The sequence below is a fragment of the Asterias amurensis genome, chromosome 6 (genome assembly GCF_032118995.1).
Source record: "Asterias amurensis chromosome 6, ASM3211899v1".
Taxonomy (NCBI): domain Eukaryota; kingdom Metazoa; phylum Echinodermata; class Asteroidea; order Forcipulatida; family Asteriidae; genus Asterias; species Asterias amurensis.
Window position 1 is genome coordinate 6,330,222 of NC_092653.1, and position 26,034 is coordinate 6,356,255.

The 26,034-nt window shown below is 40.5% G+C and overlaps 2 protein-coding genes across 3 annotated transcripts; both read right to left on the reverse strand.

Moving 5' to 3' along the window:
• Positions 1-107: 107 nt before the first annotated feature.
• Positions 108-11,827, reverse strand: LOC139938990 (uncharacterized). Of its 2 annotated transcripts, none has more exons than XM_071934690.1 (12): positions 11,353-11,827; positions 10,525-10,683; positions 9,871-9,960; positions 9,497-9,666; positions 9,005-9,167; positions 8,241-8,357; positions 7,641-7,788; positions 6,464-6,595; positions 5,728-5,852; positions 4,582-5,053; positions 2,336-4,047; positions 108-1,907 (listed from the first exon to the last, which is right to left on the reverse strand). In XM_071934690.1, exons 1-12 carry the CDS (start codon positions 11,590-11,592, stop codon positions 558-560), a joined length of 4,878 nt encoding a protein of 1,625 aa, XP_071790791.1. In that variant the 5' UTR covers positions 11,593-11,827; the 3' UTR covers positions 108-557. The 2 variants fall into 2 exon arrangements, with proteins under 2 accessions (XP_071790791.1, XP_071790790.1); XM_071934689.1 differs by having other exon boundaries at positions 7,632-7,788.
• Positions 11,828-17,041: 5,214 nt separating this feature from the next.
• LOC139938992 (phosphatidylinositol 4,5-bisphosphate 5-phosphatase A-like) lies at positions 17,042-25,940 on the reverse strand. Its single transcript, XM_071934693.1, has 9 exons — positions 25,772-25,940; positions 24,689-24,905; positions 23,545-23,661; positions 22,788-22,963; positions 22,151-22,372; positions 21,049-21,214; positions 19,656-19,793; positions 18,613-18,807; positions 17,042-17,797 (listed from the first exon to the last, which is right to left on the reverse strand). The coding sequence occupies exons 1-9, from the start codon at positions 25,783-25,785 to the stop codon at positions 17,702-17,704; spliced, it is 1,341 nt and encodes a 446-aa protein (XP_071790794.1). The 5' UTR covers positions 25,786-25,940; the 3' UTR covers positions 17,042-17,701.
• Between the last annotated feature and the right edge of the window lie 94 nt (positions 25,941-26,034).

Genomic DNA, 26,034 nt, shown 5'->3' on the forward strand with positions numbered 1-26,034 from the left:
TGTCAGAGCGGACATAGAAAAGCCTGTGCCCAAATTAAAAACAAAATTATAACTCAAATTGCTTCAGATCCTCCTCCCCCAGTCAAAGTTGATTGTTTTGTCAACAGTTACCAGGTTTTTGCCCTGCCCCCATAGCCCTTCTAAACAATGCCTTACACATGATTAGTTGATTTTATTTTAAATTCATACCAGAAGTGAGCCAAATTTGTTTTGTTTTTTCTCAAACTTAAAAACATTTATTTTATTATTTTGGTTTAACCCTTAATACACTGTGTACATGTACTCGGTACTTTCCTAGGTTCTGTGAAAAAAATCACCGGCATGTAACTCGGATGGGATTCGATCTCACGACCTTTGCCAATTAAACAATCTGTTAAAACATTTGTTTTGTTATCATGAGTACTGGGTTTTAAAATTAGTGGATAGTGAAGTACTGGAACATCTATCATGATGGACGACCCACCCAACCCAACCCAGTGCAGCTGACCTCTGCATTTATAGGTAACTTAAGTCTCTTGAGAAGATCGTCAAAGACAGTCGACAACAGTCACACTTTGCTACTGATCCTGTTCATCAGTTGCTCCTGCATCAGTGGTGTCCGTCTTGGTTTCCACACTAGTGTCCTCATCACCAGGGTGTACCCGGCTTGACCGTCTACGACCGACAGACAGCGCGCTGCTGAGCTTCCTGATGACTGTCGACAAAAAACTGCCCGACTTGTGGCTGGAGCCCGACTTGGACTGACTCGGGGAAGGATGGGAGGATACTTCTTTCAGGGGAGGAGGGGGAGAACCGAGCTCTCGATCAATGGAATGTGATTGCTCCATGGCGGGCACCGGGGCTGCATCTTCCACTATGGAACGAGTAGCTGCACCCGCTAATGTGGAATCATCCGAGGTGCCAATGTAATAGGATTCCGGAACACAATGTGGCAGCGGGCTTTGTGCTCCAATGTCATCGGAGCTGCTTGACGAGCTGACCAAGTCTTCACCTCCGCTGATTGATGACGATGGGATGAAGCTTAACTCCGAGGCTGGGGATGAGCCGGGACTACAATCTGGCTCAAGCCGTTCTTCAATGCCCAGCTCCCCACTGTTTTCTTCATCAATGGCCATCCTTTCCCCAGTGTTTGTGGACTCGTTTTTGTTTGCCAGTTCAAAATCCCTTTCTTGCTCAAGTTCTCCACTATCAGCTTGTTGTCCACTATCAGTCTTTTGTAAACTGTTGGCTGGTGTCACACCATCAATATGTCTGCCATTACTGGCTGTTTCCCTTTTGTCAGCCATTGCGTCCCTGTTGGTAGGTTCCTCATCATAGGTCTGTCCACCATTTTTGGCCAGATCCTCTGTACTGGCCGGTTGTCCATTGTCGTCTTGTTCTGTTGCGTTGACCAGCTCGCCACTTTTTACTTCACAGGGGCCATTGGTCAACACTCCCTCTGGTGTTTGAATGCTTCCATCCTTCACGTCGTCTAATACAGAGATGTCCTCAATGTTGCCCTCTGCAGAGTGCGACCCATTCTCATCACTTCCTAATGTACTGGCTTCTTTTCGATTGTCCAAGGCCAAAGGCCCTGCCTCATGAGACGCAATGCCTTCCTCCAAGACCTTGGTTTCATCCCGTCTAGCCTGCTTATCATCTGGTGAGGCATCATCGATAGAAGCATCCATCGCCACCACACTTTCCCTATACCCATCAACATCGCTTTCAGCCTTCACTCTTTGTTCACAAGTCGGATCCCGTTGGCGGTTTTCAATTAAGTTGGGCGGTTTTTCAGAGTCATCTTGGCACTTTGCCGCCTGCGTTCCTTCTGCAATAACTGCTGCATTGGAAACACCAGTTGTATGTCCACCATTTGGTACTTCCTCGTCATGCTCACAAACTGGCTCTTCAATGGTGTGACGAGCCTGGCAGCAGATAAAAAAGAATATTAACTTTCAGGATGTTAAAACTGGCGACAGCCGATAGTTAAAAATTGCATGATCAAAACATATAAAACAATGATTTGCTGAGTTGTTTCATCAATAGTGCTTTGTTTCCTTATTTCAAACACAGATTTCAATTTGAAAATTTTGGGATCTACTTGTTAATATTCAGAGATGGTCGGGGTGACTTTTGGGAAGCTATTGTTGCTATGGTTTGCCTGTGTCGGTATCCGTTTCAGTCTCTTCTAAGTGTTTTGTCTAAGGTCTGTTAAAGACATATAAACTCTGCATTCACTCGTCAGAAAGGCCGTCCAAATGTTCTAGTCAGTGTTACCCTTTCTCTAAAATGAAAAGAGAACATTTCGCTTAACCCATCATTACTTGGTATTGCAATCTTCAATGTCGCTCACCTTCAATCTCCGTTTCGGCAAGTAACACACTCCCTCCGACTCATCAATCGTCACAAGTTCCTCTTGTGAATGATGAGCGGTCACATCCTCTTGATCTGCATCTAAGATGTCGCAGATGTCGTCCATCTTATCCGAAGAGTTCTTGGAATGTTTTGAGTGCCTGGACAGCTCCCGGACCAACGTGTCCTTCAGGCATTTGGCCGAGCCTTGACAGAAGGTCATGTCAGGACGAAAGATGTTGCGAAAGGAGTTGCGACTGCCCGTGGTGTAAGATGACGCTACCTTGTGGTGACGATCTGGCTTCATGGAGATAGCCGAGAGGTTGGAATCTATCAGGTCCTCACTCACATTGATGAGGTTGTTGTGGTACATGGGGACGATGGTGCTGTAGTGATGATGACTGCTCTCCTTCAATGCTGCTTCGTTGTCGTCAGGAGGAAGCTTATCATCCGTCGGTATGTTCGTAGCTGAGATTTTATGCTCTGGTTTGGTGTGGTCGTGAGAGTCGACATCATGGTGGATGAGCCTTCCTGAGCTGTCTGCCTTGAGCGAGTCTGCGGATAACACCGCAGCTGTAACGTTGATGGAAACTTTCGACGAGGCAGAGGAGGTTGCGGAATGGTGCCTTGCCGGCATTACAGCTCCTTCAAAGACCTTCTTGTGGTTTCCCGTTTCCTTCACGACCTCTTGGAGGTCTGTCGCAAAAGCTCCGCTCAGACATCCCTTCAGGGAGGTGACGCTTGTCTCCTCGGCAATGATCTCATTCTCAACAACTCCAATAATGTCACCACCTTCTTCTTCACTTTCACTGCTACTACTGCTACTGCAGCTGCTGCTGCTACTACAGCTGCTGCTGCTACACTCACTCTCTGTCTGCTGCTTGTCCTCCTCGTCGCCATCTTCTTCAACTTCAGGAAGGGTTTGTTTCATTTCAGGAAGGTGTCCTTTGTCTTCGTGGTGATGTTCGTGGTGATGTTCATGGTGATGATGCTCATGATTGTGGTGGTGATGATGATGCATCTCCCGCTCCACATCCTCCAAGATGCCCATCACGTTCGCCAGGAGGATACTGTCACTCTCCATGTTCTCATCTGCTTCCTCCTCATTCATGCCCGTTTCGGTATCCTCTCTTTGATTATCTTTAAGGTCGAGATCTACATTGTCCCCTAGATGCTCTTCCTGGCGAGAACCTTCCATCTTGATGTCATCTTGACTGTCCACTTTTTCCTCCGGAGCTTTGCCATCAGCAGGAAGTGTTTCTCTTGAACTGCTGAGCTCAACCGATTGATCGGTCGGGTTAAATGGTTTCCTCACCTGGTCAAACCCAACCTTTGAACTTTCCGCTTTTTTGTCTTTACTGTTGTCCTTTTCTTCAGAGGCTACCAACTTTAAATCGCTTCCTTCGGGAAACTGGCTTTTCGAGGCTTTCTCATTGCTGTCTTCCTCTCTTTCTATCTCTAACTTTTCTTCAACCTTTACTTTGTTTTTTCTCGTACTTAAATTATTTTTCTCTTGCTCTTGCTGAGTATTCTCGTTTCGTTTCTCTACCTCTTGTTCAATTTCCTCACCGATTGCCGTGTTCTCTTCAGCAACTTTGCTTCCTTCTTTGAGATTCAGGTCAGACTCAGTTTCCCAGAACTCGGTATCAGTCCATGAGTCGTCCTCAGACATTGAGTACTCCTCTTCGGCCGCATCTTTCACATTCTCACCATCTTCAATTCAATTAAATTCAAATTAATTAAACATTAGTTATGTACTCACAATAAGAAAAGACGAAATCATTAGGACATAATAGAGAACATACAAGCTAAGAGTAACCATGACCAATGATAATGATAGGGCCTACTGAACAACTGTAACAATTATAAGTATGGAGGCTGTTCGAATAAGCCGAGGCTTGCGGGGAACAGCCCTAGACATGATACAAAAACAATAAGCAAAGATAACAAAACATAACAAAACAAAACAAACAGACAGGAGATAATGCAAATTGTATTATGAGTAAATTATAGAGATATTATAATGACAACATTAAGACCAGGGCCGAATTTCATAGACATGCTAAAGCAGAAAAATATTACTTAACAAATTCCTGCTTTTAAGCAGAAATGAGCGTGATGCCAGTCACAAATTGTACATGTGACATATGGTACCATGTTCTGGTAAGCACAAGTTTTGTTGTTCTTAGCTACTTTTTGTGCTTAAGCAGCTCTATGAAATTGAGCCCTGCTAAAGGCAAAACAAACCAGGTTCTTCCATGTCAGTGTCAGATCCAACAATGTCTTGGTGAAGTTTCTCCTCGGGGACGGAGCCAGATGAAGTACTTCCTCCAGAAGAAGATGACCGTGTACCAGAGGAGCGTTCATCCCTGTCTTCCTCAGACCGATGTGGGCTTTTCTCCGCCTCCTCCTGATCCATGTCCGGCCACGCCTTTACTGCCACACCCTTCCCAAGATGCTCTCGGTCTTTCTCCTCCGTCTTCATCTTATCCTCCTCCTCCTCACCACTCTCATCCGCCAAGTAAACATCCTGCATGATCGATACGGGTCCCGTCTGCTCGTCGGCTCGGCACTCTGGCGACTGACGGTAGTCCAGTGACGTCACCGAGAGCACCTGATCCGTTATGGATATGACCGGCTTTACCGGCTGGGTGAAGACGAAGCTCTCATCCCTTGATGAAATTGAGTCACGTGATGTTGAGTTTATAAGACCCAAGAGCTATTGAAGAGAAATATATTATAATTCGATCAACATAATTTTTGACACGGAAGTTTGATGCACAAAAATAGATTTTATTCAAACAGCAAAATGTACTATACTTTTGTGAAATACTTGTTTATAACTTTAACTGTCAGCTATCATGGTATTTTTTTCTTGATAAAAAATATGCTGTTGCAAACAATTAGCTGTTGCAAACAACTTACCAACCAAATGGACCGAGAGTATTAAATGCGAAAAATAGTTAATGGCCTGACGTTTCGACCCTAGCAGAGTCTTTCTCGAAGGCTAAATGACAAACATGAACAGGTAACAGGTAACCGGTAACCTGTTCATGTTTGTTGTATTGTCATTTAGCCTTCGAGAAAGACTCTGCTAGGGTCGAAACGTCAGGCCATTAACTATTTTTTTGTATTTTTTTTCTGAATCTATTTGATTACTTTCCTGAGCTGAGTTTGTTGAACCATGGAGGTGGAATGGTTGAACCGCCATGATGAGGCGCTTGAAAACCAGTGTGGCCACTTCACTGATTTCTGATTAGGGCTCATGGGTATACAGCGGGAAACCCGACCAAAAGAAGCCTCATGGTCCTACCGGATTCTAACTAACGGACACAGTTTTTCCTCTAGTTATAATTGCTGAATATTTTACACCTAAATTAAATAGATTCTCACCCTGGATGTTGAAGCCTTCGCAGCCTCATCGGTCTTCTTCTTCTCCTCAGTTAGTCTTGCCTCAAGCTGTTCTTCATGATCTTGAAGTTTCCCGTTCAATATTTTGGTCGTGTGTCTGTAAACAGCTGTCATGTCACAAAGAGAAAGTTTGTCTGTGAATATTTTGTCGCGACCACTTCTTCTTGAAAAGTTTATGTCTTTTCAGAATCTGTTTTACTGATCAAAAGTTCACTGTTAAATGTGCTTCGGGATAAAGAACACTATTTGGTTTTACTCTTACATCGATGCTTGAAGCACTGTACTCAGTACTTTCCCAAGTTCTGTGAACACAAACCACAGACATAGTACTCGGTGGGAGTCGAACCAACGACCATTTGCAATTCTAAAGCAGATGTCTTTAGCACTAGATAAATGAGACTGCCCGGTAGCCCTATATATGGCGCGCTCGAAACCTTTATTTTAGCAGCGGGCACCGCAACGATTTAATAAAAATGCTAAATTTGCATCGGGAAAAAAAATGGTTTTTTTTGCCCAAAAGTTTACTTGACCATGGACAAGAAACCGGGCCCAATAATAAAGGTGCAGTGCACTCTATTGTTTGAAGAGTTCAAAACAACTTACTTATCATTTTTAAATGTTGGTTCAAAATAACATCAAGTTGATAGAACCGTTATAATATTTGGTGTAAATCTACATTGAAATTCCTCTACATGTGTCGTCCATCACGTTAGCTTACCCATCTGTCGCCGGTGTCGGCGGTTGTATTTCTCTCTGATCTTGGATAGTCTCTTGTCGAGTCGCCTGGCGATTATTGCTTCTCTCTCGGCAACGAGTTTGGCCCTGGCATCCCTGATATTCTCAAAGACGACTTGAGTGGAGAGATTTCGGGAAAGAGGGGAAAGAGTATTAAGATGAACTTCGCCAATACACATAGTACTATGAAGCTCCTTTACCTCAATTATATCGTTTTCTCATGGGACGGGGAAACCTTAAAGGAACACGTTGCCTTGGATCGGTCTAGTTGGTCTTTGAAACCGTTTGTTTTAAAATGCATATGGGTAGAAAGAAGTCGCAAAAGTAGAATACAATGATCCACACTAACATGCCTCGAAATTGCACGGTTTTCTTTTTACCTCGTCGACTAACACGGTCAGCCATTTATGGGAGTCAAATTTTTGACTCCCATAAATGGCCGACCGTGTTAGTTCGCAAAGTCAAAGGAAAACCACGCAATTTCGAGGCAAATATGTGTGGATCATTGTATTCTACTTTTAAAACATCTTTTCAACCATATGCATTCTATAACAAACGGTTACAAACGCTTTTTAAAAACCAACTCGTCCGATCCAAGGCAACGTGTTCCTTTAAAAGGTTGAGTAACGACACTTGAACTATACCGTTCGTGAGCAGACCTATTTTTCAACACTTTTCCCCAAATGTATCACTTCGCTACTTCAAACTTGCCCTTGTAACCCAGGACGTAAATTCTCTTAATAAATTATACAGCATATTTCACAAGTGGTGAGAATTGTGATTGAACAAAGATCGCAACGTGTTAAATTGCGTTCGACCTAGGCCTGCGTAATGAGGAAAAAGTTTGCTACGTAAACAAAAATGGCACACCGCGCGGATTTTAAGAAAGGCCATGCGCTCATCAAATTTATAGTAACTGTTGTTTGCAAATGACGCAAATTTGACGTTTTTGTGGAGAACTTTTGGAAACTGTGAGTTTAGAACTGCGTCCGTGCGGACAACTCGTCAGTCGGACAACTCGACTCGGGTCGACAGATTGACAAGTCGCCTGTGAGGCAACTCGACACGGAGTGCCAAGACAAGTCGACATGGGGAATTAGTTACTGTACGAGTTGTCTGACAACCCCACCACGTATCTTCCGTTAACTCACGTGGGCTACCTTGTTGCTTTGCTCGGTGGGCCTCAGCCATCCTCCTTCGCATGACTTTGACCTTTTCTCCCTTAGTCTCCTCCTCGTGTCGTTGGTCGGCCTCTTGGGTCTGCTGGAGCTCGTGCGCCGTCTCTCGTCTTTCCCATTGCTCCTCAAGCTAAAAGCAGTTTACAGAAGAAAGAAATTTTGTTGTCGATCTGGAGTCAGCTTTGAAGCTCTTCGTGGTGACATTTAAAACTTGGGCCTGCGGTGGCTGATTTACAGTATTTTGTTTGCTAGCCCGGTGTTGGCGGTCTGTTGTCATTTTTTTCCATCATGGAAGTGTTCTGCCTCTGCCAATTTGGTTATGTATTTTTTTCTAACAAATAAACCGGAATAGCATGCAAATAATTCATGATAGAAAAAACACGGGTGAATTTTATATTTTCGAACTCTGAATGCGAAACATACTAAGAATTGGGACAAAGGCCAGATGGACGTTTAATGGTCCGATTTCGGCGAGAGAGAAAACAACACCAAAATTTTTTAAAAAATAGACATGAACAGAACTAGTCCAAAGAGTTAGATAATATTTCACTCAGTAAGGTGTCTGTTCCTGCGCATTTTTACCTTCATTTCTCGCTTGGCCGCCGTGATGAGTTTCCTTCGTTCAAGCTCCTTTTCTCGTTCCACCTCCTCTTTGAGACGTTTCTTCAGCTGAAGAAATTGTCTCTCATGGGCCTGGGTCTTATTGGAAAGAAAACAAAATGTTGAGAGAATTAAACAGTTCAGGTTTGTGTTTCAACTTTCCATTTTGCTAGGAGGAGTGGGAAAACTACCAATCCACAATAAGTTAGTGTTTTGCTGGGTTCCTTTATACGTGCATTACCTTTCCTAGTAGCATACATGGGACAAACAGCTTTATGTCCCCCCAAAGGAAAAGGCATTATCAACATAATAATTATAGACTTTTTTAAGGAAAACTTCTCCCGAAATCAAAATGATAAGTAAAAAATTATTTTTAAGAGCTATTTAAACAGATTGCATGCTATAATTTTTCTGTTTGTTTTAATGGGTGCCTTTTTCAATGGGAACGTTTCCTATGATAGGGCTGTTCCACAAGCCTCAGCTTATCTGAACATCCTCATTCTTGTTATATTTTTTCATTACCATTATCACTGGTAACGTTTACTCTATAAATTGTGTCCTAATGATTCTGTCTGTTCTGATTGTGAGTAATAGGCCTACGGAAACAATGTTTCAATTAATGAATTGAATTTTACTAATACGCGATCTTTAATATATGTAACCGCCGTATAAACAGACAAACAAGCACAGAAACAAACACACAAACAAACAAACTGATTTAGAAGGCATAAAAACTGCTGTTGTACCTTTTCCTCTCTTTGGCCCGTACCAATCTTGACTGCCTTGCGTCTCTGCTCCTGAGCCGTATGAGCCTTCTCGACGCCATCCCGTATCGTCTTAATTTTGGAAACACTTATCTTTTTCGATGCATTTTTGATCTTTTCGTTTTTCTTTTCTTGTTGAGGCGGTCTAGACGGAGGGAAATGAAATGTGTAACGTTGACTCTGAGCTACTATTTTGTTATTTCGTTGAGAAAAAAGACCGTCAAACCCGACTCCAATATGGACTTAATTTGATCCTTCAATGTCGATCCTCATGACCTGTGAATGATGCCCGTCAATAAGTTGGCTAAATACTTTGTTTTGTGTTTCAAGAAATTGGCCGCCATCGTTGATGAAACAATTTACGCTTGAAAAGCTCTCTCCTTGGCTGAGAGATGAGCGCAGCGCGTACACACGTGCACTTTTCTATTGTTTTTTTAATTAAAGATGGCGGTCAATGACGTCATGCATCCATACCTTGCGATAGATCTAGTGGACGAAGCTCTCCGTTGATGTTTAGCCGGTCGGTATGCAGCCTTGTGCCAACTGTCCGTCCATGTAGGCGTCAATCGCTTCTTGTGGTTGAGTTTATGATGTTGGTGCCCATGGTAGCTCATTCGGTTTTCTCGGCTACGTGCTTTTTTCATCTTGAAGAAAAACGGTAGATTGAAAAGTTTGTTTAAAACCGGTTGTTAATGACTCTGAAAACGAATGGCAGTAAAAACTAACTTGATAAGAATCATCGGGGACACTTCTCTACCTCGTGACATCATTTGACGATGGAGAGCAACAGACACAAACTTGTGCAACATCCCAAAGTGACTCAACTTTTTAAAAAGAAGAATTCTTACCATTTGCCGTCTCTCCTGCGTCAACTTCTCCAGATGGATTTGTTTCACATACTGGTGGTACTCGTTGAACTGTTTCAGACCACATTTCACCTGACAAAGACAATGAATATTCATTAATTAGTATGACTATCCATGAGCCAATTTCCGTGAATTGTATGAAGTTCAGCATTTGGCAAGTGATAATTTGACAACCATTTTTATAAAACAAAAAGTAAACAACATTGAAGAACCTCTAACAAGCTGGCACCTGTTAGAGGCTTCTAGTTGAAAGTAGGGCCTACTTGTCAATCTCCCGAATATAAAAGGTATTGGTTTGCTTAGAAAGTGTTCCAGATATAGACTCTCATATATGGTATAGGGCCTACTGCTATAATGGGGGCGGGGAGGGGGTGGTTGGAAGAGAGCTATATTGAGGGCTGTTCTGGACACCCTGGGCCCAATTTCATTACGCTGTGTCAACAGAAAACTCTGCTTAATAAATTTCTTGGCTAAGCAAGAAATGTCCGGGGTACCTATCGCATGCAGCGATGGTGACTGGTGATGTTCTGGCTGGAAACAGTTTTTTTTTGCTGAGCAAAAGCTTGTTGTGCTAAGCAATTTTTTGTGCTTACAAGCTTAAGTTGAAATTGGACCCTGGTGAGTTGGAGCACTTACCATTCCGCAGGGGGTGAGGAAGCCATTTTGTCTGAGGTGTGAGTACATCCTAGGGTGCGTGTAGTAGCCCCTCAGGTGTGGATCATGGAGGCTCCGGTACTTCATGTCAAGCCCCTGGGGGCTCGGATCGAACTTCATGTTGGTCGGAGTCGTGAATAACTATTGCAAACAGGCAACCAAAAGTTATTTTAATTTTGAGATCAATTTTGATTTTTGCGAATTAAAATTGTTCGTTTGGAAATAGGGGCACGTTGATAAGTCATCAGCAAAATACTTCGGCAGAATGTCCTCTTATATAAAGCACCGTTTAGCTAAGCACACAACAATTTATTGTATCAGGGAAAAAAAGGCTGTTCCCCGTGTCATCGTCTGCAACTGATTGACTACATAGTTTTGCTTATAATAGCAAGAAAAAAGAAAAAAAGGAAAACTTTTCACTGTTCTCAACAGATACACATTATGCAGAAGGCTGGACTCGCTGTAGGCCTTACGGTGAAAATGAAACGATGCCTGGAACATTAATTTCGTTTAAAAAAAATCTGCGTTTTTTTAAAAGATAATAGCAATTTATGTTTCCTTTAGTTCTGCACAAAACGCCAGTAAATTTTGAGTAGCTCTGTTAGGCGCATGGCCATTTTTAAAAATCGCGCGCCTTGCCATTCGACTCCCGGGACCGGGTAAATTCCGATCCACGCCTATAGCCTACGGGCATCTCGTTTTAAACATTATGTGTAGTTCATCCCTGGCCCAAATGATCTTCGTAACTCATGGCGCTGTATTAACGTAAACTTTCACTTTGAAATATTAAGCCTCTGCCGATCCACCCACCTTTTCACACAAGGCTGTCGTGTACAACATGATCTTCCCATGTGGTGCTCCCACCAATGGGATCTTACTGTGCATCGGAGTATCCAGCATCCAGGCGGGCACAGGAGGTCTCTCTACCGGGGCAGAACGCCGCGTTTTACGGCGTCGAGGCTGGGAAGACGAGGGGGATGGCGGAGGTGTTGCCGTGGCTTTAACATTCGCCGTATGTGGTGCTCCATGTCTGGTTTTTAGAGCTTCCATTGGAATTTTTCAGTGAGAACTTAACTTTGACTTTTGAAGAAAACTCGTCGCATGTGCTCCGAATTCGGCTTACGGCTTAAACTTACTGAACTTTCCAAAGCTCACTGAAAATGACAAGGCCGGGAGCAAGGCCTGTCGAATTATTACCCGAAATGTTACATTTTGTTTCAGAAGCCATCAACGAATTGTAATTTGTCTTGCTATTAAAGCTTTTTCTCCTGTGTGAATTGAAAAAGACAACTTTGGATGGAATAACTTATGCCATTATTGCGTCGAGCGTCTCAAATGGAACGTTAAATAAAACGCAATTGCGCGATAACCCTGCAATGTGCAGTCGTGTGACGTCGGACGGAGACAACTTATTTTTTCCTTCGACGCTGGCGTCCGGCGTTACTGGTGATCGCGCCTGTAAGCATATTACGCACTGTCAACCATGAGGAGGGCCGGGTTTAGATAATTTTGCTGTTTGAAGAAGATTCGTCGCATGTGCTCTTAATTTGGTAAAGCTTGAAGAACCATGGACGGAGGAAGATCTTGAAATACATATAAATGTCCTCTGGACCTAGCAGACAATTCCTAGAAAGTAGCCTACACTTTTGAAAAACAAAAACAAACACACAACCACGAACGTCTTTTAAAAAGTGCTAACACTGTACACAATCATCATCATCACCATCAAGATGTATTCACCCTTGTTGGACAAAACTACCCTGCATCAATTCTCTTTTCATTCTACTCCAAATAAACGCCGAGTTCAATGTCGTAGTGATTTCATCTCATCCTGTCCTTTTCCGTCTTCCCTCTTCTTGTGCTGCTTATCATCTGGTTCCCGTTCTGTAAGTCTACTGGTCCATATACTGGGTGCGTTCGTTTAGCTTCCCTGGGTCGACCCTGGTGTGTGACGTTTTTTCTTTCCAGGACGAACGTGTGCAAGCAATTACCCACGTTCGTCCTGGAAAAAAAACCGCCACACACCGGGGTCGACCCAGGGAAGCTGAACGAACTCACCCACCGCCTCATAGTGCTGAGTGCCATGCCGGTGCTGCTCATCTCAATTTAATTGATTTTCTGTTCATTACTAACGATTTTCTGAGTCATTACTAACGAAAAAGTCTGAAACTTGGATACATATTCAAAGGTATGTTGAAATGGTGCCATTTCTACCGTTTGGTAACCCCTGGGGTTATAGATTCCAAGGAGCTTTTGGAAACAGTATCCAAAGCAATAGAGAAGTAGACCAATGAGCAGGATTTATTTATTTGTGGGAAAAATATTGTCTGATTTTCTTCACCAGGCCGACATAAAAAGTCTGAATTCAGCCAAAAGTCTGAACAATCTCATCCCTGTCTGTTGTGTGATATCTTGAGACCATGGTTCCATTTATTTGTTAAAAAGCCTGTAAGCACAAAAGCTTGCTACGCGCAAAAAATATTGCTTGGCAGTAACTGGTTATCAACCAAACTCCATAAAGTTTACATCGTTGCGAACGGTGCCCCACTCATGTTTTGCTTAGTAAAGAAAGCAGATAGGCCTAGTTTCTGCTCAACACTACAGCTTTATGAAATTGGGCCCTGGGATGAATTTCATAAAGAGTCAAGACTAGTCTTATCTCGAGTTAGGGCGAGTAACTCGTCCTAGGTTTTTAGGACTATCTTTGTGAAATCGACCCCTGGAAACCAGTTCCAGACAGTCTCAAAAAGGGGAAAGTCATTCACATTTGAATTTTCCTTATTATTCTTGGAAATCGTAAGAAAAGTTTGAAAAGTTACTTATATCAATATAAACCACAAGGGAAACTGACTGGGTAGATTTTAAAATGATTTGGTTGACCAAAGAATTGACTAGAGTGGGATTCGAACCAACGACCTCCGGTCGTTACTTATGTGCTACCAAAAAGGTCCTGTAGCAAGCACTGCATTCGGTTGCTTCTGTGAAAAGGCATCGCCTCTGTGACATGGCCCTTAGACTTTATTCTTTTTGTCTGAGTGCGGGTGTCTGACTTTGTCCTGTAACGATTAAAAATTCTCCCTTCCCCAGTTCGATGTGTTGGTACCAATTTGTGTTGTATAAAAATGTCATGGTGATCATGTGGTTTGGATAAATATGAGTCATTAAAAATAATACAACATAAACTTACGTGGTTTGATGGACCAAGTATACTTTTGAACAATACTGTTATTACAACTTAAACATACAGTAGAATAGAACAATTCATATACTATTTACTCTGATAGATTAATAGGACACATTACAAATAAAATAACATACATACCTGATTTGCAAGTATACTTTTAATCAATACAACTTATATGTTCAACAGAATAGAACAATGCATATAATATTATTTACTCTGACCCAGATAGGCCTAAAACACAACATAGATAAAATCGACCCACAACATATTTTGAAAAATGCGACATTTATAAAATACAATATGAAAAATTCATTCATAGATTATACCCACTGCGATGATTTACATAATACTTATTTCAAATAATGATTTGAAAAGAAATTGTTTGACACAATATTTGAATAACCATAGGGCAAGGAACAGAACAATACTTTAAAACAAATAAATAAAACCAGTACAACCCTCATTCCAATCTCATGCTAAGAAAATTGTGCAGCTCTTGGGGTTTTCACCATTCATGCAATCATAAATACATACTAGGCCAAATACCATAGCCCTGCAAACTATGCTGAGTAGAATAATATTGCTACCAGCCAAAAAACAATGTCACATATAACATCTGCGACTGGTATCCCGCTGATGATTTGTGTTGAGCAGAACATCAAACTATCAACCACATGAAATACAACATGCTTAATAATGCCAAAAATTATCCGAGTAACTCATCCTGACTTAGGACTAGCCATAAGTTTTTAACAATCCCTAGGACTAGTCCTAAGTTAGGACTATGTTTGTGAAATCGACCCCTGGACCGATAAAGCCAAAAACTATCCTGTGGTAAATACTTTTTACCTTTTATTGGATCCTAGATTATCCCATGCGGGTATACATAATACTTTAATTGGGATAACCAATGGGCTAAAATACACCTGCATGACAATGTACTATCCAAATGCAAAAAACAACAACATTCATAATACACTTGATTGAAGCCAAATTTCCAAAGAAGGTATAAACGAAACCTCAATTTGGTAAAAATAAACGTACATGGAAAACAACATAGAGGATTGATATACTTTTAACTTAAAGGAACGTTACAGAATTGGTAAGAAACAAAAATCGTGAAGATCACAGATTTACATAAAACTTACACGGTCTAATGATGATGATAGTTGAAAACATCCCTTGAAATATTTCTGTCTGATATGTCATATTTGATGAGAAATAAATAATCTAACTTCGCGTCTGGAGTTTATCGCTCAGTGAGCGTTTTATTCATTTTTATTTTGGCATCGATGCAATGCAAAATCGGTTTTTTTTTTCACTATTCTCTCGTCACCCAGATGGCCGATCGATCTCAAACTTCTACAGGTTTGTCAGTTTATGTATATAGTGGATTACATAAAGTGCTTACACTGCCAGCAACTGTTTTGTTTAGCAAAAACCAATTCTGTAATGTTTTAGTCACAATGTACCGCTTACATTTGAATTCCTCAGACTATAAGGACAGTTGCTATGTCACATAATTTGGGGGCTAGCTTTTGCGTAGTTATAATGTAAGAGTCAGTGAACACACAGGGTTCTGAATGGATGTGTAATGCACAATGGTACCAGGGTTTGCTCATCTGGAGGTTGCTTAGCAAAAGCTTGCCCCGAACCATTGGCGCTATAGTCTGGGGAACTCTGGGGAACTCAAATGTAAGCGGTAACGTGACTAAGCAAGTCATTGTACCACACATTATTCAAATCTAACACGCAAACGCTTTGTTTGGTACAAGGGGTGAAAAAAGCAATAATAGAAGATTTATGTCCATTGCATCTTAAAGGCAGTGGACACTATTGGTAATTGTCAAAGACTAGCCTTCACAGTTGGCGTATCTCAACATATGCATAAAATAACGAACCTGTGAAAATTTGAGCTCAATCGGTCATCGAACTTGCGAGATAATAATGAAAGAAAAAAACACCATTCTTGTCACACGAAGTTGTGTGCGTTTAGATGGTTGATTTCGAGACCTCAAGTTCTAAATCTGAGGTCTCGAAATCAAATTCGTGGAAAATTACTTCTTTCTCGAAAACTATGGCACTTCAGAGGGAGCCGTTTCTCACAATGGTTTACACCACCAACCTCTCCCCATTACTCGTCACCGAGAAAGGTTTTATGCTAATAATTATTTTGAGTTATTACCAATAATGTCCACTGCCTTTAAGGTGTAATTGAATATTGATACCTCAATTGGGTAACTGTTGGGTTGAAATACACCTACATAATGAGCATCAAATGCATTCACCACATAAAACACACTTTGCTTATCATACAAAGTTCAAAACATTCCCTGAAAATTGTGATAAAACTTCAAGGCACTTACAAAGTTACATTTTACCAAACACCAATTAAAACTGGACATTCTGTGCGACGTGACATTTTCCCTTAATATGAAACATAATTAAAATTCTCATCTCTTTTTCAGTATATTTTAAGTACACATTTTACGAACTGTACACCAGTTGTGATAGTGAATAAACTCATAGAGTGTAGTACCTTAAAATAATATACTAGTTTAAAATTCATTAAGCTTTCTTGACACTTATAATTAACGAGTTTAGGCAGGTATACACATTCAAACAAAAGGAAAACAAATAATACAACTATCCAATTTCAGGTGGTAAAAACTGCACTACAATTGCTTATACGATATAATTGGCAACTTTTATTGCATAACAAATGAATAAAATAAAAATACTAAGAATTTCTAAAAGATTATATGAAATATTTGCATACTGAGTGCATCTGATATAAATTTGTTCGAATGATTAAAATTTAATTTCAGCCAACTGTTTCAATAAAAACCTGTTCAACAGGTTGGCATGAGCCTATCACATTAATAGGAGCATTATATCAACAAATTAAATACTTTAATAAATATTTTATACTTTCTATATTTACAGACATAAGACCAGTTTACTTTGTAAAAGAGAATAGTTAAGGAGTTATGTTGCTCGTGAAACTCTTAAAGGAACACGTAACCTTGGATCGGTCGAGTTGGTCTTTGAAAAGCGTTTGTAACTGTTTGTTATAAAATGCATATGATTTGAAAGATATTTTAAAAGTAGAATATAATGATCCACACAAGTATCACTCGAAATTGCGTGGTTTTCCTTTCACCTCGTCGACTAACACGGTCGGCCATTTATGGGAGTCAAATTTTTGACTCCCATAAATGGTCGACTGTGTTAGTTCGCAAAGTAAAAGGAAAACCACACAATTTCGAAGCAAATTTGTGTGGAGCATTGTATTCTACTTTTAAAACATCTTTCTAACCATTATGCATTTTATAACAAACGGTTACTAACACTTTTCAAAGACCAACTCGACCGATCCAAGGCAACGTAATCCTTTAAAGGCACTGGACAGCTTGGGTAATTGTCAAAAAACAGTATTTTCACTTGGTGTATCCCAACATATGCGTAAAATAACAAACCTGTGAAAGTTTGGGTTCAATTTGTCATTGAAGTTGCAAGAAAATGATGAAAGAAAAAACACACACTTGTCCCACAAATTTGTGTGCTTTCAGATGCTAGAGAAAGACTTCAGGCATGAAGTCTTTCTCAGATTAATATTTAGTGACAAATTACTTCTTTCTCAAAAACTATGTTACTTCAAAGAGAGTTGTTTCTCACAATGTGTTAACAGGTCTCCATTGCTCGATACCAAGTAAGTTTTTATGCTAACAATTATTTTGAGTAATTACCAATAGTGTCCACTGCCTTTCACAAATCCCAGTATAACAAGTTTAAAATCCTACATACTGAAAGTAGATTTAATTGCGCACCGAAAATTGTTACACAACTTCTTGCGATTTTGCCAACCAGATCACAATATTTCCAGAAATGGTGACAGGATTTCTTTTTTGGTTTTGCATTTGTCTGGAATGTCCTCCTCCAGCATGTCCAGCGACTTCCTTGTTTCTAAGACACTTATAGTCCTGCTAAGTCATTCAGGACAGCAGCAGTGTCTTGGAGGCTCACCTCATTCTCACTTTGTATCCTGGAGTCAATCTCCGATGGAATGACCTGTGGTACATGCATTAGAGCCAGGGGTTGGTAACGAGAGTCAGGGGGATGAGGATGCATTCATGGTAAAAGAAGGTCAAGCAGGGGGATGAAAGAGGATAGAAGTAGAAGGTCAACGGTCAACTTGGTTTGTTTGCTTGTTTGTTTAAATGATTTTCTCGTCAAGGGAACTCTGCAAACTCCCACAAGGGGATATATATAAAACGCTAAGCTGGCAACGTCAAATCTCTCTCATGGTCTAAGATTATGAATTTCACAAATCAAGAAGATGTGATTCAGTAACTAGAGGACAATACTTATTCTAGTCATTGTGAAATCAGCAGTTGGCTTGTAGGATTCAGATCTACAACCTTGTGAATGCAAGTCATGCGGTCTAACCACAGTGAGATAGAGTTTTGATGATTTTGTTCTTTTGCTCTCCGTTTTATTTTGGTTTTTCGCAGGTCCCATGAAGTGACCTATATGGTCCACAGCCAAAACATTGGTGTTGGAGCAAATTGAAGTTGCACTATTAAAACAAAAAATGCACAATTATTGTGTTGAGGGTCTCTAATGGAACCATGCTAAAACTTGTGCTGAGGTACTTTGTCAATAAACTTACGTCTATAATAATAAACTTTGCAATACATGTATCAACTTATCCTATAAATAAAAGAATTACTTAAGTTTTGATAACTGCATAATGATTATTAGTTTTCATAGTTGTTTTCTACGCAAAGTGAATAAGTATCATAAGGCCACAATATTGGTAAGGATTTTCAAATATTCTGTAACTCTTTCTCTGCTTAGGGACGGCTGGAAATTTTTTGACTCACTCTGAACACGTTGCTGACTCCCAACACACAGTTCATGATCTTACTGTAGTAGCACAACACGTACTTGGCGGTAGTGTCCTCTGGGAGATAACTGGCCTTGAATATAACCTGGCATCCAGACTGTTGCTTTGTTTCTCCATCAGGAACTGCCCACACGTATGTGACATAGCTCCTGCTAGGCGTCTGGAATCCAACCTACGATGTGTATAAAATATTTAGTTTTTGTTTCAGGTTTTTATAAATCTGCAAACCAAGGAATGGTATTTTAAAGAAGTTTTGTTATCAAGTTCTGGGCTCAAGCTAATAAAGGCAAAGAATACCTTTGGTTTTTGGAGCTCTTCAAATGTTTTAGTTCTATATAACAGAGGATGTATACAATACAACTAGGTGCAGGCCTATTCCAGTTCCATAGGACGGCTGTTGACAACTTGACTTGTATTAAGTCAACAAAAACAAATTGTCTACAAATTGTTAACTTTGAGCCTTTAAAATCTTCCTTGTCTAAGCGTGATTAAAATCTACACAATTAGATGCATGTTAAACTGTGCCAGGAAGATTATCTCATTTTTAATTCCAGTCTTGTAAAACAATTCTGGTCCAGTGAACATTTTGAGCTACAAGCGCTGTGGTCTTGTTAATTTCCCCAAAGATTTGAGTCCTGTCGTCGGATTGGCTTCTTATTTGAGTCATGTTTTCTGATTGGCTTCTTATTTGAATCCTGTCATCCGATTGGCTTCTTATTTAAGTCCTTTCATCTGATTGGCTTCTTATTTGAGTCCTGTCATCTGATTGGCTTCTTATTTGAGTCACGTTATCTGATTGGCTTCTTATTTCTGAATCCTGTCATCTGATTGGCTTCTTATTTGAGTCCTGTCGTCTGATTGGCTTCTTATTTGAGTCATGTTATCTGATTGGCTTCTTATTTGAGTCCTGTCGTCTGATTGGCTTCTTATTTGAGTCCTGTCATCTGATTGGCTTATTATTTGAGTCCTGTCATCTGATTGGCTTATTATTTGAGTCCTGTCATCTGATTGGCTTCTTACCTTGTAGAGCCCCACCCAGTCCCAACTACTCGTTTTGGCGTTGGATGACATGATGTACCGACACTTAGCATCCTCCCCTCTCTGCCACCTCTCAATAGGGTCAAAGGTCACTAAAGGTCGAGCGGTTTCCATGTCGGCCTGATGATCAAAAGTGAGAAACAATATCATGAATTATACTTTGGTTCATGTGGTTACTGTAATCAAGGGCGAGTCACTTCAGCGATAACGAAATCGATAAAGATCACGACGCAAAGAGGACGCATTCTATTGGTTGAATTGCTCCACGCAGAATACGCACACGCTCATTCAAACACTAGAATGTGTTCCTGTGCGTCGTGATCGTTATCTTTTTCGTTATCGCTGCAGTGTTACTCAGCCTTAACTCAAACAAATCTCTGCATACCCGTGTTTATTATAAACAATGAGTGCTTTGAGATGCCAGTAGTGTGTGATTAAAAACAGTGGACACTATTGGTAATTGTCAAAGATTAGTCTTCACAGTTGGTGTATCTCAACATATCATAAAATAACAAACCTGTGAAAATTTGAGCTCAATCGGTCGTCGAAATTGCGAGATAATAATGAAAGAAAAAATACCCTTGTCACACGAATTTGTGTGCTTTCTGATGCTTGATTTCGAGACCTCAAGTTCTAAACTTGAGGTCTCGAAAATAAAATTCATGGAAAATTAATTCTTTCCCGAAAACTACGTCACTTCAGAGGGAGCTGTTTCTCACAATGTTTTATACTACCAACCTCTCCCCATTATTCGTTACCAAGTAAGGTTTTATGCTAATAATTATTTTGAGTAATTACCAATAGTGTCCACTGCCTTTAAGGGATATATAAGAACTGAGTATTATTATACAAACAGAATAGAATAATCGCCTGAAGGCAACTGTTGACAACTTGACTTGTAATAAGTCAATCAAATACACACCAAGTGCAGGCCTATACCAGTTCCAGAGGTTGCTGTTGACATCAAGGTGTAGGCCTATTAAAGCCATTGGACCCTTTCGGTAAACAGTGTTGTCCAAGGCCCACACTTTGTGTACCACAACTTCTATATCAAATAACAAACCTGTGAAAATTTAGGCTCTATCGGTCATCGGAGTCGGGAGAAAACAAACGGAAAAACCCACCCTTGTTTCCGCGCGTTTCGCCGTGTCATGACATGTGTTTAAAATAAATCCGAGAATTTATATTGTTTTGCTGTTTTCTCAAAAAGTGAAGCATTTCATGGAATAATATTTCAAGAGAAGTCTTTCACCATTGCCTTCTGTAAACCCTGTAAGTTATTTGTAAATCTGTGAACTTTTGTATTTTTTTCTGAACCGAAAGGGTCCAATGGCTTTAATGAATAATCTTTTAGAAGGGTAACCGACCAACTTACCCCTAATTTGAACTCGGCACTAACTGGCTTATGATCGCTCCACCTTATGTTGCCATGGGAATTGTAGGTTACTAGGGTGACACAGTGCTCCGTTTCTTTCCCAACATGCCTCGGGTGGACCTTCCACAGGACTCGATCTGTCCATGCAGGGGAGCGCTGTTTAGGGCTTCAATCGCAAAAAACACAAGTTAACAATGTTGCTTGAATAGTGGTTGAGCAGTCTAGTTCACTGGACCCAAGCTCTGGTGTTGTCGGTTCCAGAGTGTGGGTTTGAATCCCTGTCATGACACTAGTGTCCTTGAGGTAGAAGACACTTATCATAATTGCTTCGTAAAAAGTTGTGATAGTAGTGCATTCTGCTCAACCAGCCAGGCAGATGATACATATGACTATCCATATGGACTGTGAAGGGGGTAACACTGTTTCAGCCCCAAGAACATTTTTTTTTTTTTATATTTTTTGTGCGCAAGTCGCCAGACACACAAGGCCTGAAGGCCACTTCGGCCGTTGCCACCTACTCCAAGGGCTGAAACAGGGTTACCCCCTTTACAGTCCATATGGATGTAGGCTTGGGTATCATCAGTCCGAAGCCTGGCCGGTAGCTCCCCAATTTTACATAGCAAGTGTCACGACCAGGATTCGAACCCACACTCTGCTGATCAAACACCATAGCTTGAATCCAATGCTCTAAACAACTCGGCCATGACGCACCACAACATGGCAGTTGATTTGGGTTGATAGCCCAAACTCGTATAAAGTTATACCTTGAAGTGGTTGTCAGGCTGATGATAGGTGATCACTCATAAAAAAAATGAAAAATAGAACACAAATTAAAATGTCCTGTCCAGTTTCCAAATGCTTCATGATATAAAGTAAAATGTGACTTAATATTTTAGATATCAAATAATAAACCACCATGCCCCTTGGTCATTGCCTAGGTGCCCTTAAAATGTTCCAGTAGGAATTGACAATTTACAATTTAGGGTGCCCTTGCCCTTTAAAAAACGAAGCATACAGGCATTTGTGGTACATGGGGTTGAACAAATGCAAAGTTGAGTACAGCAGGTTTGAACCAACGACAACTATAAAGAATGATGATTACCTTGTGTCAAAGTCATCTGTTTGGAAATCATACTTGTAGGTTGGGATGAACGTAACGGGTCCCTCTTGAAACCCCTGGAATGAAATCTTGCTCCTCATGGACAGCTTGAGTTGATCTTTCTCCAGGAGGACGTGGAGCTTTTTGGGCGAGCTCAGGAACTTGATCGCCTCGACGGATAAATCCTCAATGCGATAGTTCAGGTCCCCGAACCAAATGATGTAGCTAATAAATAGAAGTAAAATACACCTTAATGAAGTTTTATACTTGTTTATTGTAAATTTTTTAAAAGCACCATTAAGTTACAAAAATTTACATGTATGTGACAAACTGTGATACAAATTTCAAGACACCATTGCAATAATGAAATTGAAGATTTCTATGTTTTTACCTATTTAACTGGAAACTTTATAACTTTTCTAAGTTATTATACAAATATAACATGGTTTGAGGGTGACTAGTTGATATTAGCTCCCTGAGGTATTGGAAGTTGACGAACTAGTTCTCGAGGCGAAGCTTCACACCGACAGACCGACAGAATTTATCATTACATAGGCTCACTCTGCTTCGCAGCTCGCCATGATACAGATCATAAGTTTAAGGAATTCAAAAAGGCTCCAAAAAACAAAATGGGACTCACTCGTGATCTAAGATGGTTGGCGTTTTAGGATGAGTGAAGTTTAGACTGGTTACGATTGTCTGGTATTCTTTATCTCTGTCTGACCAGTTCTCTTGATGAGCCGCTAGATGGGAGTTAATTAGGCACAGCGATCGATCGTAACAGTCCATCCGTGTTGATACTGCCCCCTTATTTCCCTGTAAATAAATAAAAAAGCTCTTTCATTAGTATCTGATCCTCTTATATCACCCCAAAGGAAATTGCCCAGTTTATTCATTTCTTGGATGCCTCCAAGGCCACTGGGCTAATTTCATAGAGCTGCTAAGCACAAACATTTGCTTAGCATGAAATTTCTTCCTTGATAAGAACAAGATTACCAAAAGAAATATCACATGGTTTTCAGAATAAGCAATCAAAAGCTGAATACCAGTAACAAGCAATAAGCAACAAATGGAAATTTGGTTGGTAATCCTGTTTTTATCAAGAAAGAAATTTCATGCTTAGCAAATTGTTGTGCTTAGCAGCTCTATGAAATTGGGCCCTGGCCCTTATTAAATACATGTAATTGTTTTGAAAATGTGTTCCTAGGACCTCTCACCCATCCTTGCCAAGCTATCAATAGTTACATGTGCTTCTTGGCAGTTTCTGTGTTTTCTTCAGGTTGAAAACAGGCATCCATTGTCCATGTCTTTAAGGGTACTGGCAAGATTCGAACCCAGGTCCTAAAGGTGGATGCGAGGAAAGATACCACTACACCAACCTGACAGCCCTTACTTACCCATGTGCCCCCGAGCCCCGTCCTGGTGAAGTCTGTCTGGATGTCTCGTATAAAAGGCAAGTGAAGCATGCGGACAAATAGTAGTTGAACAATGCCCTGGAGACGGACGGAACTCACCTTCATGAAAATAAGAAAGCATTTGTGAGTGGGTTGGTAATATAATGAGAGAAACTATAAATATAAATAAATAGTAAACTTGCAGTTACAACCTTGTGTAAATCTCTTTTGTGGGAGTGTTGGCTCTGAAAAGAGCCACTTTGGTCTTGACGTTTACGAACAGTATACTCTGCTCGTCTTCAGGAGAATATAATGGTTTACAATTACAAGCTGCATCAGCCTCCCTTGGCCCACACCTTAGGGCCCTATTTCATGAAGCCTGTAAGCACAAAAACTTGCTAAGCACTGAACAGTATTTCTGGTTAGCAGCCCAAAAACGTTAAGTTTGCATTATTGTGGCTGGTGCCTGACTCAATTGTTGTTGCCTATTAAAGAGATTTGCCAAGCAGTATTTTCTGCTTTACAGCTTTATGAAATTGGGCCCAGGTGACCTCAGTCCTCCAAGCTTGGCCTTGTGATAAGCAGTTGGATATTTTGGCCTAACATTAGGGTTGTAGGCTACTACGCTTTTCATTATAATAATAATAATAATAATAATAATAATAATAATAGTGGCAATTTATAATGCGCCATGTCCGTCTAAAAGACACTCCTGGCGCAGGAGAGAGGCCGAAGTCAGATAAAAACAATAAATTATAAAAACAATGTTCATTTTAAAAACTACTCTGCTCACAGGCCTCAAAATAATCTGTGACACCTTAAGCACTTGCTGTGGTGTTCTCTGTGCTTTTGCTGTGGTGCCCTGTCAATCAACCGCAGAGACAACAAGGGTCCGTTGCGCCGATCTCCTGTGTCCACGTCCTACAGCCTCACGCTACATGTGGTCGATTTCGCTAGGCCGGCTAAGTTGTTGGGCCCAGTATGATCGTGGGCAGCCTTTGGGCCTCTTCCAGCCAGGAGCCGGTGCAGGTGCTAGGCTCCCCTGGAGTTTTTGGCGATTGCAAGGTTCTGATACAAATTTACATTACCCCCTTAGAAGGGCCCCTTACTAGCTCCTTCGTGAGTGAAGTTTAAGGCCTGTACTCACCATGACATAGCCCTTAGAACACACACATGATGATATGACCTCCGTCCAGGGGTCATCGCTCAGCGTACTCTGAATGACCTCATGAGGTTTTGAACTGACCTCTTGGAGACCAAAGGCATAAAGGTCTGGGGCATCACGGATATGAAGAAGGATGAGATCTTTAAGGAGTTCCTGAGGCGGTTCTAATGTGGCGATGTTATAAGTGCATACCACAAGTCTGTAAACAACAACAACAAAAGTAAACAAAGAGTCACCAAGACATAAATAAATAAAATCCTAGTTGTTCATGAATCGGTTCGACACCCACTTTCCCACTGGCAACTACATAGGGTCATCAACACAAGCCTTTGATTCGAGTCTCTATTAGTACTATGTATTATGTTCTTTAGAGTTATGACTTATTGTTTACTTGGACTTGAGTGGAACTTGATAAAAAAACAATTATTAAAAAAGATACGATTTTGTATGTTGTTGTTGTTTTTGTTTTGTTTTAATATTCCAAAGATAGTATGGGGAAAGGTGATTTTCGCACCGAAATGGAAAAAATAAGTCAATGTGAAAAAAACAAAAAAAGAACTACAAAGGTTTGTAATACGCTACCGTGTCAACAGCGGAAAGATCCTCATCACAGTTTCAAGGGAAATCAAATGAATCGAAATTCAGTTTTATTTAATAAAAGATTATATTAGTGATACATATAAACAAATGGGGAACAAAATAATAATAATACCCAGATGGCCAAGCTAACGTAATACTAGTGACACAGAGCTGGCAAGATTGCCATAGTTATAATCATTTCTGACAAAACAGCAAGTGGTTATTTATTTTGTTAATGTTAAATTAAGAAAGAAAAACAAGAAAACATGGAGGAAGATATTGATAATGATATGATCTAAAATATCTTGTTCATTTGGGATCCTTCATTTGAAGCATTACTTTGTTCTTCAGTGAATAGATTGTTAATAATATAATCAAATTTGGGGTAGATGGGGTGGGTCAAACAAAAATTCGAAACACAAACAAGTTTCCTATTGAATTTATTTGTTGGCTTTCACTTTGTTATGAGACAACATTATTTCTTACCTTAACTCTGCCATAATGAACCCAGTACACTGCCACTCTATCACTGGACGACCAAAACATATGCAAACTTCACACGAATCAGTAAAGATCGGAGAGTATTAACTATTAACGAGCAGGAAAAATCATTGACCCAGAGCGCACTGGCACACTGATTAAGTGTTATGTTATGGTTATTGGTTTTTGGGGTTGTGTCAACAAAAATTATTATCTTCGCTCTAGCGCCCTCAATTGTTCTGATTTGAGTCGGGTCTAAAAAGTGAACG

Coding starts and splice junctions, on each gene's coding strand:
- LOC139938990 (XM_071934689.1), bottom strand. CDS start 11,592: ATGGAAGCTCTAAAAACCAGACATGGAGCACCACATACGGCGAATGTT. Junction 10,684..11,352: donor CGACAGCCTTGTGTGAAAAG/GTGGGTGGATCG, acceptor TGTTTGCAATAG/TTATTCACGACTCCGACCAA. Junction 8,358..9,004: donor CGGGCCAAAGAGAGGAAAAG/GTACAACAGCAG, acceptor CTTTCCAATAAG/ACCCAGGCCCATGAGAGACA.
- LOC139938992 (XM_071934693.1), bottom strand. Junction 22,373..22,787: donor CCAACCATCTTAGATCACGA/GTGAGTCCCATT, acceptor TCTATTTATTAG/CTACATCATTTGGTTCGGGG. Junction 17,798..18,612: donor GAGTCAGCAACGTGTTCAGA/GTGAGTCAAAAA, acceptor CATGTACCACAG/GTCATTCCATCGGAGATTGA.